General features: G+C 47.6%; 1 protein-coding gene across 1 annotated transcript; it reads right to left on the reverse strand.

Moving 5' to 3' along the window:
- Positions 1-1,401: 1,401 nt before the first annotated feature.
- On the reverse strand, positions 1,402-10,224 carry SLC25A5 (solute carrier family 25 member 5). The gene is made up of 4 exons (XM_080991154.1): positions 9,957-10,224; positions 5,462-5,948; positions 4,932-5,072; positions 1,402-1,793 (listed from the first exon to the last, which is right to left on the reverse strand). The coding sequence occupies exons 1-4, from the start codon at positions 10,065-10,067 to the stop codon at positions 1,636-1,638; spliced, it is 897 nt and encodes a 298-aa protein (XP_080847280.1). The 5' UTR covers positions 10,068-10,224; the 3' UTR covers positions 1,402-1,635.
- Between the last annotated feature and the right edge of the window lie 1,891 nt (positions 10,225-12,115).

Below are 12,115 nucleotides of genomic sequence, written 5' to 3' on the forward strand. Positions count from 1 at the left end.
TTCCTTGTTGTTTCTCTGTGGCCCTGTTTTAGCTATAAAATAATCCTCCCAGCATCTGCATTTACTCTATTGGTATAGAATAGAATCTGTAAGTGAAATTAAGTCCTGCCAGTATGTTTTATGTTTGCATACTAGGCATAAAGTTAAATCTTACCTGTGAAATTTAAAGATAAAAGCCCCATGTTTATTTTATTCTGTTGACATTTTAAAGCTTTATTTTTGTTTTGTTTTGTTTTTAAAACTCTAACAGGTCAATGGATTCACTTTGCTTATAAACTGGGCTCTTAACAGAGTAGACACTATAATCTGGTGTAGAAGTCAGTGCAATGTTGTCATTGCACATTTTGTCCAACAGGGCCCAAAACCACCCCAAATCTGAGATGTTGTATATTATATTGAGCCATAAAAGATGGGAAAGGGAAGGGTAGCAGGATACAAGGACACACTTGGTATACAATGTTAAGTAACTCCTTAATTTAAAATCGGTCATACCATAAAAAAGGGAAAAGGTAGCATTCTTATTGACTGCAGCTAGCCTGGAAAGAATTATGTCCCCCAAAAGCTGGAATCATGGTATCAAGAGGGATGGAGAATAAAACTTGTGGAGAAGTAAAAACAAAAAGATCAGTTCAGTGTGCATGGGGAGAGATCTATGAATGATTTTCATGCCACCTGGAGTAGCTCCATCATCTATTGCTGCTAGAGGTGAACATAATTGTAACCAACCTGTGACTCGCAGGTATTAACAGAAAGGTGATTTGGGATGAATGAAGATGGCTTTTATATTTTCTCCTGGATATCGTAACCTTAACTTCCCAATGCAGTACGTGAGTAATTCTAAACAGTTGCTTGGGCTATTGTTTTATATTAGTTTTTGCAGAACTAAGAAGTAAAATTATCGATTCCTGGACAATTAGCCATTCAGAAAATACCACTCATTACCCTGCTTGCTGAAGCCAGCATCAGTATTGCTGGATACCTCGCTAAGGCCCACCTGCTTCCAAGTGGCCAATCAGTGCCTCCTCCTGCTTGCTCCTGTCACTGCTTGTGTGCTTGGAGAGCAGATTTGGCTCACACTCTCCCTCTGGGTGATTACGCCAGTGGGGCCCAGAGGACAAAGCTATGTAAATTGGTGGAGGTGGCCAGGGAAAGGAGGCGGGTTCACTAGGAGAAGAACCAATCAAAGTCATTTTACTCAAGCCCCTCCCCCCAGAAAGCCCCATAGCAAGCACTAAAGCTCCATGCTTCAAAATATACTGCAAAAATAAAACCACCACCCTTATTAAGTCTTCCCAGATGCAATCCACATAATACTGGCACCATTGGCAAAATGCTCATCGATTTAACGGTACAACTCATAGCAGTGGATAATTCAAGTTATTAATGAAAGAATCAAAACACTTTTGTTTCTGTTTTTAAATTTAAATTTTATTTATCTCAAACTTATTTTAACAGAAGTGACTGAACAAAAATAAAGTTTGAGTCCCATTGTCAGGGGAACAACTTGATAAATGGATCAGGCAAGTAGAACTGTGGCCCTCTGCCAACCAGTAGAAACCTCAGTAGGAACTGATAAATAGTTTTGACGCAGTCCATGAACATAACATAGTAAGTGCCATCCGGGAGGGGAGTAGCTTATGTGTATTTCTTGATTTCGTCGTACAAGACTAGGACAAAAGCACCACCCATTCCTCTGAGGACGTTGGACCAAGCACCCTTGAAGAAAGCCTTGCCTCCTTCGTCACGGGCAATCTTCCTCCAGCAATCAATTGTACCAGAGTACATGATGTCAGCTAAAGAAGAAAAGAGAAAGAAAACTTGGCATGGGAGAGCAAGTGATTCTTTTGATGCATACTGCAATCCTGCTGTTCTGTTTGGCTTCCACGCATATACTGATTTGTGCAGCATGAATGCATGCAAAACATGAGTTTAGGAAGAAGCCCCGGGAAGTCTACCATTCAACATGGGGGGGGGCAGGAATGGAGTAAAGTGGAATCAGGGGTGAGATAAAGAAGGAATAGGCTTAGTTATGGACTAAGTCATTAGCAGGGCAAGGAAACTAGAGGGCTGAGCCAAGGCAAGAGCGGTGAAGACATAGTACTCTTACATCCCACTATCTACCATGTTTACTTTGCGTTAGGGTAAAAATACCTAACACCAGTGGCAGGCCTACATTAGGGAGTCCTTGAAGCTGGAACTGTTATGAAGGGCCCATCGCAAACAGCAACGAGGTCTGGGTAACTACTGTTACCTTCTTCAATGGGGTTGTTCCACAACAGATCACAATTTTTATTTTTATTTTATTAACTACTGCATTTCAGATTTTGGTTAAAATTTCTGTACCTTGGGTTAAGAACGTAATTCGTTCTGGAGGTCCATTCTTAAACTGAAACTGCTCTTAACCTGAGGTACCACTTTAGCTAATGGGGCCTCCCTCCCGCTGCCACCGGAGCACGATTTCTGTTCTCATCCTGAAGCAAAGTTCTTAACCTGAGGTACTATTTCTGGGTTAGCAGAGTCTGTAACCTGAAGCGTCTGTAACCTGAAGCATCTGTAACCCGAGGTACCACTGTACTGGATTATCTCACATATCAAAGTCACTGGTGTGAACAATCTTTTTCCTATGCCTTATAGTTTTCCACTTGTAGAACTCAAAATCTACTAGACCCAAAAATTTTAAGCAACATGGACTAAAGTAACTTCTGGGACTCTTCTGGAATTAGGGGCCCCAAAGTTTAAGCTTCATTAGTTTTATGGTAGATCTGTCCCTGTCCAACACACCCACTTCTGGGATAATCTGCAGCAGTTCACCAGAGGTGTAGGAACAAAATTCTCTCATTGGCTGAGCGTGCTAGCCATTCAAGGCCACTTATTACCACATGTAGCCAAACAGAAATAAGGATCTAATACTGTAGCACATATTTAAAGGGAAAAGAGTGCCTAGGAACATAGGAAGTTAGTAAAGGTAAAGGGACCCCTGACCATTAGGTCCAGTCGTGACCGACTCTGGGGTTGTGGCGCTCATCTCACTTTATTAGCCAAGGGAGCCGGCGTACAGCTTCCAGGTCATGTGGCCAGCATGACTAAGCCGCTTCTGGCGAACCAGAGCAGCGCATGGAAACGCCGTTTACCTTCCCGCCAGAGCGGTACCTATTTATCTACTTGCACTTTGAAGTGCTTTTGAACTGCTAGGTGGGCAGGAGCAGGGACCAAGCAACGGGGATTCGAACCGCCGACCTTCTGATTGGCAAGTCCTAGGCTCTGTGGTTTAACCCACAGCGCCACCCGCATCCCTTACATAGGAAGTTGCCTTGTACCAAATCAGATCACTGGTTCACCTAGCTCAATGCTGTCCACACTGGCTGTCCTTAGTTCTCTGGGGTTTCAGTCAGAAATCTTTTCCAGCACTACCTGGTGATCCCAGGGATCAAATGCATGCAAAGTAGGCATTCTTTCACAGAGCTCAGCCTTTTGAGCCACTCATCTTGCAAAGCATGATAAAATGTGTTTTCCTTTAGTTAATGGCCGCATGTTTGGAATTTGTATAGATTGCAGTGCTTGTGGTCTGTACAAATTGGAAGTACTTATCAAAAGTACCCTGTAGTGGTAAAGAATGCTTTCCCTCTTAAACTATCCAACCCTCTAATTATTCTGGAAGCTTTTGAAGGGAGAAATGGACAGATGCTAGGAGCATGTATTAAATGGTGAAACTGAGATGCATGAGTTTACTTGACTTGGTCATGCAGCAGGTGAGCTGGATGACCTTTGGGTAATTTCCAGTTATGTTTTTAACAAATATTCACTGTTTAAGACTGGGAGATATCATATACACATGATGTATCTAAAGGACATTTATTCCACCTGCTCTCACATGATAGAAACCCCCTGGCTCTCTATTGCTGAAGAGATCACTAAAGGAGCAAAAGACAGGCCAAAGAGTCAGCTTTACCCTGGCTTCCAGAAGTCTAGCATCTTCCTCAAATTTCTAGGTCTTGCATTTCTCCTATAGGATTTCTTATTCTGAAGTAGAATTGGTACACTTGCAGCTAACATGATAGACCCATCAGCCAAGAAGCAGTCCATTTTATGCCTATGCTCAATCTATTCTAATAAAATTTAGAGACACTCCAGAAGGCACTGTGGCTCTTCTTTCTTTCATAAACCAGTCCCTCTGTCCTTTAGCAAGAAACATCTCTTCCACAACACTCCATTTACCTGCGTGAAGTTTCAGAATAAAGTTGGTCATCTACAAGAGTTGCATGCTTTTGTTTGAAACAAGCTCTAGCTATGATTTCCACCAGGGAAAACCAGGTAGTAGAGCCAAGCTTGAACTTAAGATATTATCATCAGCAAGAACCAACAATACATAGCTAGAAGGGACACACTTTCAGTCTGGTAAAGTAGACAATGCATTGTGCCCCCAAAACATGCCTGCTAGGTAAACGTAAAGGACCCCTGGACAGTTAAGTCCAGTCAAAGGAGACCATGGGGTTGCAGCGCTCATCTCACTTTCAGGCTAAGGGAGCTGGTGTTTGTGCAAAGGCAGATTTCCAGGTCATGTGGCCCGCATGACTAAACTGTTTATGGCGCAACAGAACACCGTGATGGAAGCCAGAGCGCACAGAAACACCACACACACAGAAACACCTATTTATCTACTTGCACTGGCGTGCTTTTGAACTAGGTTGGCAGGAGCTGGGACACAGCAACAGGAGCTCACTCAGTCGTGGGGATTCGAACTGCCAACCTTCCGATCAGCAAGGCCAAGAGGCTCAGTAGTTTAGACCACAGCACCACCCATGCCCCTGCTAGGTATACAGCCACAGGTCCCACATATGTGGGACTGTGCAGACATCACAGAGGTGGCAAAAAGATCTAGCAAAACCACCAGCTGTGCTTTCTGTGCTTCCTGCAGCGGCTTTGATACTTACCACCTTTGCGACCAGATTGCATCATCATACGCCGCCGAACTGTATCAAAGGGATAAGAGGTCAGGCCAGCAACAGCAGTAACCGACTGAGCAATCATCCAGCTGATCAAGATGTGTGTGTTCTTTGGATCAGGAAGCATCCCTGTGAAGTGAAGAAATCAGAAATAAGGGGAAATGCTGTTTTGAGCATCCATACTTCCGAACTTTGAATGGGAAGCCATATAAGAAGAAGAAGAAGAAGAGTTTGGATTTGATATCCCGCCTTTCACTCCCTTTTTTAAGGAGTCTCAAAGCGGCTAACATTCTCCTTTCCCTTCCTCCCCCACAACAAACACTCTGTGAGGTGAGTGGGGCTGAGAGACTTCAAAGAAGTGTGACTGGCCCAAGGTCACCCAGCAGCTGCATGTGGAGGAGCGGAGGCGCGAACCCGGTTCCCCAGATTACAAGACTACCGCTCTTAACCACTACACCACACTGGCTCTCCTAATATAAAACTACCAAAAGGCCCCAGCAAAAGCCCAAGAAAATTACCTTTTGCAGTATCGTAGATACCAAAATAAGCAGCTCTGTAGATAATGATGCCTTGGACAGAGACGTTGAAGCCTTGGTACAGTCCCCGAAGGCCGTCCGACTTGAAGATTTTGACCAGGCAGTCTCCAAGCCCCTTGAATTCACGCTCAGCCCCAGCTTTTCCAACATCAGCCGCCAGACGGGTTCGGGCGAAGTCGAGAGGGTAGACAAAGCACAGAGAGGTAGCACCAGCAGCACCACCAGATGCCAAGTTTCCAGCAAAGTAACGCCAGAACTGGGTTCTTTTGTCGACGCCACCCAGGAAGATCTGCTTGTATTTGTCTTTGAAAGCAAAGTTGAGGGCCTGTGTGGGGAAGTATCTGATAACGTTGGCCAAGTTACCACGCCAGAAGGACAGGAAACCTTGCTCTCGAGGGATCCGGACCACACAGTCAATGATTCCCTTGTATTGCTTGTCTGCTGTGATCTGCATACTCGCATGTTGCACCTGCCAAAATGGAAAGTGGAAATTAAGTCTGGCTGCATAGTCAGTGACGTAATCCATGGCAAACCATAGTTGATGTTAACCATGGTTCATAAAAGGTAAAGGTAACCCTGACCGTTAGGTCCAGTCGTGGACGACTCTGGGGTTGCGTGCTCATCTCGCTCTATAGGCCAAGGGAGCCGGCGTTTGTCTGCAAGACTAAGCCGCTTCTGGCGAACAACAGCAGTGCATAGAAACACCGTTCACCTTCCCGCTGGAGCGGTACCTATTTATCTACTTGCACTTGACATGCATTCAAACTGCTAGGTTAGCAGGAGCAGGGACCGAACAACGGGAGCTCACCCTGTTGCAGGGATTCGAACTGCTGACCTTCCAATTGGCAAGCCCTAGGCTCTGTGGTTTAGACCACAGTGCCACCCATGTCCCATACCATGGTTCATAAACCATGGTTAAAACAGAGGTGTCTTGCGGACTATGATTTTAACCATGACTTGCTATGCCGCAACTGGATTTATCTCTCTGTAGTCTTCTCCTTAGGCTCCTAAATACTATCCCCAAAACCCTTTCGCTGTCAATGCCTCAACGTTCACTGGCAATGTGGCTCTTCCCAAGCTTAAAAAAATCTAGCATAGTTGTTCATTTTTCTCCAGAATATAGACCAAAGCTCTAACTTAGGCCGGGGTGGGGGGAGTCCTGTGGCCCTTCTAGATATATAAAGGTAAAGGTAAAAGTCCAGTCGTGACTGATTCTGGGGTTGCGGCGCTCATCTCGCTTTACTGGCCGAGGGAGCCGGCGTACAACTTCCGGGTCATGTGGCCAGCATAACTAAGCCGCTTCTGGAGAACCAGAGCAGCGCACAGAAACGCCGTTTATCTTCCCGCTGGAGCGGTACCTATTTATCTACTTGCACTTTGATGTGCTTTCGAACCGCTAGGTTGGCAGGAGCAGGGACCGCGCAACGGGAGCTCACTCCGTCGCGGTAATTCGAACCACCGACCTTCTGATTGGCAAGTCCTAGCCTCTGTGGTTTAACCCACAGCTCCACCCGCATCCCCTCTAGATATATACTTAAACATATATTTTAAACAACAGAACAATCAGTATCAAGCTATGTGAGAAAACATAGTACATCATTCTTAACACACAGAATCAGAGTTGGAAGGGACCCTGACAATAATCTAGTTGAACCCCCTGCAATGCAAAAATATGCAGATGTCCAATACAAGAATCAAACCTGCAACCTTAGCATTATCAGCACCATGCTCTAACCAACTGAACTGTCCAGAGACACTGGAAGTTACAGTTTAAATACTCAAATACAGGCACGTCACCCATGTGATAATGAAGATTAATATAACAGATGTTGTGGCGATATTTCTTTCCAGAAGAAGACTACTGGCTGCCACTTGAACTCCAACTCCCCTCATTCCCAACTGTTGGGCTGAGGGAGGCTGATGGGAATTGGAGTCCAATAATATCTGGAAGGCCATAGGTTCCCGATGCCTGCTGTAAAGGGAGGTTATTGGGGAAACCAAGTAGCACACAGCAAGGCTCAAGTTAGAAGTATCATGTTACAAGGCCTAAATCATTCTTTCTGACTCACAAGTACTTACAGCAAGCAGGGCCTGTGCATTTTTCTTCCACCATTTAGAACTACAGTGGTACCTTGGTTGTCAAATTTAATCCGTTCCGGGTCTCCTCTCCATGCAACTCCCGGAACCGTTCGAAAACCAAGGTGTGGTTTCTGATTGGCTGCAGGAGCTTCCAGCACTTAATTGGAAGCCACGTCAGACGTTTGGCTTCCAAAAAACATTCGCAAATCGGAACACTTACTTCCAGGTTTACGGTGTTCGGGAACCAAGCTGTTCAACAGCCAAGGTACCACTGTACACACTGATGACTAAGAATTAAGTTTCAGTTTCTTCTTTCCGGCCTATTGCAATAGGAGAAGGACCTTGAATGCCCCTTTTGTCCTTTCTAGGCACACTTGACCCAGGCCTAATCGCAAACCATCATTTTCAGACCTATGTTAACATAAAGTTTAGGTGCAATTTTTTTGCCTCTGAGGCATGAAAGCAAGAGTGATCACCATGGACTCAAAGTAAACTTCAGGAAAACACCAGGCCATCAGGCAGAGATTAAACTTTAGCTTAACAAGACAAGAGAGAGGTAGGCTTAAAAAAAGAAGAATAGAATAGAATCTCAGTCCGATAAGAGAATCCTGTATCCTAGCTGAACCTAATAACTACCTGATAGGTCATCTCTCAAATCTGTATTCAAGCTCCATTCTATTTAGCCTCTGGCAAGATAGCCAGACAATGCCTGTAATCCAGCCAATGATAACTTCATTGCAAGGTGACCTCTTTTACAAGGGGTTGTGCCCAGATCATTGAGGTGTTCCAGATCTCATAAAGGCCCCAAGGTGTCCACAGCTGTGTTCTAAATCCACAGGAGGGACTGGAAGGTGACATGACAAACCTGTGTCCCAAATAAAATGACCAACACATCTCAGTTTCCCATCTACCATCTCTGGCAACTGGCAGCTCTTGCGAGTGCTCCTTAAGGAGCTTGATCTGGCCCTCCTGCCTCTAGTTGCAGACCCCTACCATAGGTTATGATCAGTACTTTCAATCCACCCACATGACCTTGACAGACCTTCTCTTGCTACAACACCCTAGTTTTTGGAAGGCAAGTTTAATTAAGTTTTGACGTTTTACTCTCCCATATGCAGGGAGCCAATCTGTTGATGAAGCAACAAGAATACAAAGACCTGTCAGGTGGCTGATTTATGTAGCAAGACAGTTTCAACTTGGTGTCCATTAGAGATTTGCCTTCAAGGTCACCTGCCCAAACTTTTGGGTTGATTCTTTGAAACAAAACCCTCAGTAAGATTTTTATGGAGTTTTGAGTTTTTATCACAGGTTTTAGCACCATGTGCTATATGCCTCCTTCTCATTTACACAGCCAGGTGACTCCCAAGCTCCAAAGAGGCTCCACTTCAAAGACCTTGGGCTTTGCCCAAAAGCAATGGCACGTTGGAGGGGATGAAGTGCCACCTCCGTGCCTCCCCGAATTCCCAGGCGATGCTGCTTGGATGCAGCCACGTTGCCAAGTGGCAGGTTGCCCGCAACGGTAGCAGAGAGAAAGGCATCCTAGGCTCTCTGCGTGGACAGGCCGCGATTTACTCGCGTTGCCCTTCCTTGCCAGTCTCTCCTTCCCCCGCAACTAATCCAACGCCAGGCGGGGATTTGCATAAGCGGAACTAGTTTTCGCCAGCAGCAGCTCCGACGCAAACTGCCAGCAAGCGTGGGCTTTCCTCCCCTTCGACCGGCACGTTTAAAGGGAAAAAAAGAACTGCGTGTTCCTTTTGGGTACGGGCAGAGGTCGACCGCTTGCCTCGGACCATCACCAAGGCCTGGGCCATAGGAAACCCCGATCACAAGCCTAGCATAGAATTTTAGGGCTGATCTTGGATGCCAGAGAAAGCTGCGGCCCACTCTCTCTACCTGGGTCAGCAAGAGCCTTTTTCCTGGGCAAGCGGCAGGGCAGGCGCAGAACTGAGGCTGGAAATCTAATTTTGTTGCTATCTTGGGTTCAAAGGCATTGAACAAAGGATGCTCCGGCCTGCATCTCCTTGGCGCGACCTTGGTGCGGAAGGCAGGGAAGAGAACCGCGGCTTTTTAAAAAATCTCCCTCGCATCTCCTCGGAGCTGGGATAAGCCACGAGGCCCCATCGCTTCAGACAAAGGCAGAGCGCAGGATCCGCCTGTCGCGCCATAGCACACGGAACGTCCCAGCGCACTCTGGACAAAAGAGGCCTTTCAACTCAGTCGACCCGCCTATGACCTCTTTTGAGGAATCCCTGCCCGGCCCCCTCGTCGTCCCCAGCAGACTTCAAAGCCCGTGAGAGCCACCACTTAAAAGATCCCCTTCTTTCTTCCCTCCACCCTCTCCAAATCGTTTCTCCATCGAAAGGCGCGCGGTTCCACCCAGCCAGCCACCCCGCAGTACCTGGAGAAGCAGCTTGACTCTCTCGATGGGGGCTACCGCTGTCTTGGAGATCGCGGCTGCCACGCCGCCCGCCAAGAAATCTTTCATGAAAGAAATAGCCGCGTCAGTCATGATGCCGGTTGCAAGAAGGTTGAGCGCTCGGGAAAAAAGTGAAAGAAAAACTGCTTTAAGATCCGATCGGAAGAGAAGACGTAGGGAGGGGAGATGGCTGCACACACGGAGATGGAAGGCAGGCTGCCGGCTCACTGAGACCGAGCAAATTAAATGGCCGGTTTTTATACCGCTCAGGCTTTAACGTGGGAACAGAGGGAGGGAGGGGAAACGCGGGCATCTACGTACAGCCGCTTCCCAGTGCCCTGATTGGACCCGAGCTGGAGGGAGGAACCGCAGAGAGAACTGCGGTGGCAATGTGTGAGGGTGGGGGAGTCCTGTGCTCCTTCCTCTTGAGGGACCCCTGGCAGCCAGGGAGGGGGTGGGCCTTGGCTGCCTATTGATGCCTTAATACAAGGAAGCCCCGATCCTAAGTTGCCAAGGCTTGCAGCGGATGGGGCGCATTGGGAGAAGCGCGCGATGGAGATTGGCTATAACCTTGGAAGGAGGGGGCAGGGCTTCGCTTACGGAATGATGTGGGGTGGGTTTGCACCTGGGTGACGTGCGATGACACAGACGGGGTGTTCCCCAGGCAACCTCAGGAAGGAACAGGCTGTGTGTCCTTAAATGCATTTTTTGGCTGACAGCGGCAAGGTGGAATCGGTGTCCTTCAATAAGAACAGCCCTACCGGGACAGGGGCAAATGGGGCTCGTGGACCTGGGAAAGTAGGAGAAGGCAACTCCTGCAGCCCAGCTGGTGCCAAACGTATTGCTCTGCTTTCCCTTGGACCACATCAGCGAGGCTGAGAGGAGGGTCTTGTCATGTGGGCAGCCCAGGACCTCCATACACGCTGTCCAGCAGGGGTGCCAACCGGGGGGGGGGAGCAGGCAAGCCCCACCCTGCATAATTGATCACATGATGTGGTGCACACACACCACTTGAAATGTCCCTCAACATGGGGGGGGGGGGATATTTTACTGGGAGGGCCGAAGAGACTTCAGCCCATAGGAGTTGACTCCTATGCTGCCCAGGCTTGCTAACTCAGCAAAAACAACACAGGAGACAGCAGTTATGAGTTACTGGTCTCTGCAGCCACAGCAGGCGCTGTGGTTCTCCAGCAGGTTTGACTTCATCCCCATTGTGTGTACTCCATTGTCTCTCGAGACAGATACCAACAACTGGATCAGGCCAATAGACCACTTAGTTCAACATCCTGTTGTTGCACTCGTCAGACCGATGCCTACGGGACATCCACAAGCAGGACCTGAAGGTGCAACAGCACCCTCCCCACCTGAAATTCCAAGCAACAGGTAGAGGCATGATGCCTCAGGGTGTATACTCTGACAGTGGAGGCTGGTGAATTAGAGCATGTGGCACACTGTCCCACCAAACACATTCCACCTTCAGCCAGCCCCCACCTGCCTCATTCCTTACAACCAGCAGAGGATGGCATTGCTTTCCAGCTTCCTCCTCCATAGTGTCAGTGTTACCGTCACAGACTGGTGGGAGATCCAGCTGGGGAACCCCCAAGGGAAGAAGGCTCAGAGCCTGGTGAGTGGTGATGGGACGATGATCAGTGGTCAGGGGAAGAAGAGGGAGAAGACTGGGTAACAGGGCTTAGTGAGCGGGGAGAGCCCATGGCAGAGAGAAGCCCGGAATCAGTGGCAGAAGCAGAAGCAGGAGGGTGGAAGGGGGGATGCCAAGAAGCAGACATGAGTCGAGCTGATGAAAAAGCAATGGTGTCTCCCTTTCCTGATGCAACAAGCTCCCCTCCCCCCTTGTCTCCCAGAACCAAAAGAGGCACGAAAAAGGTGGAGTAGAGGTTGACTACATGTAAGCAGAGTCTGATTGCCTGGGAAAAGCCCTGACCGTGGGAAGCAGGGGCTTTCAGTCTTGGCAACTAAGTTTCATGGAGTATGAGCACTGGGAATGAGCTGCTATGCTTGTTGGCCTGACACTCAAATCAAGTAAGTGAAGATTGTGGTTTTTTTTTCTAATAAAGAGTTAACTCCATCTTTGACCAGCATGCTTGTGTGACTGGCATGCTTGTAGAACTGAGCAGAGAGGG

Source organism: Podarcis pityusensis (assembly GCF_964106645.2).
Source record: "Podarcis pityusensis genome assembly, chromosome: Z".
NCBI classification, from domain to species: domain Eukaryota; kingdom Metazoa; phylum Chordata; class Lepidosauria; order Squamata; family Lacertidae; genus Podarcis; species Podarcis pityusensis.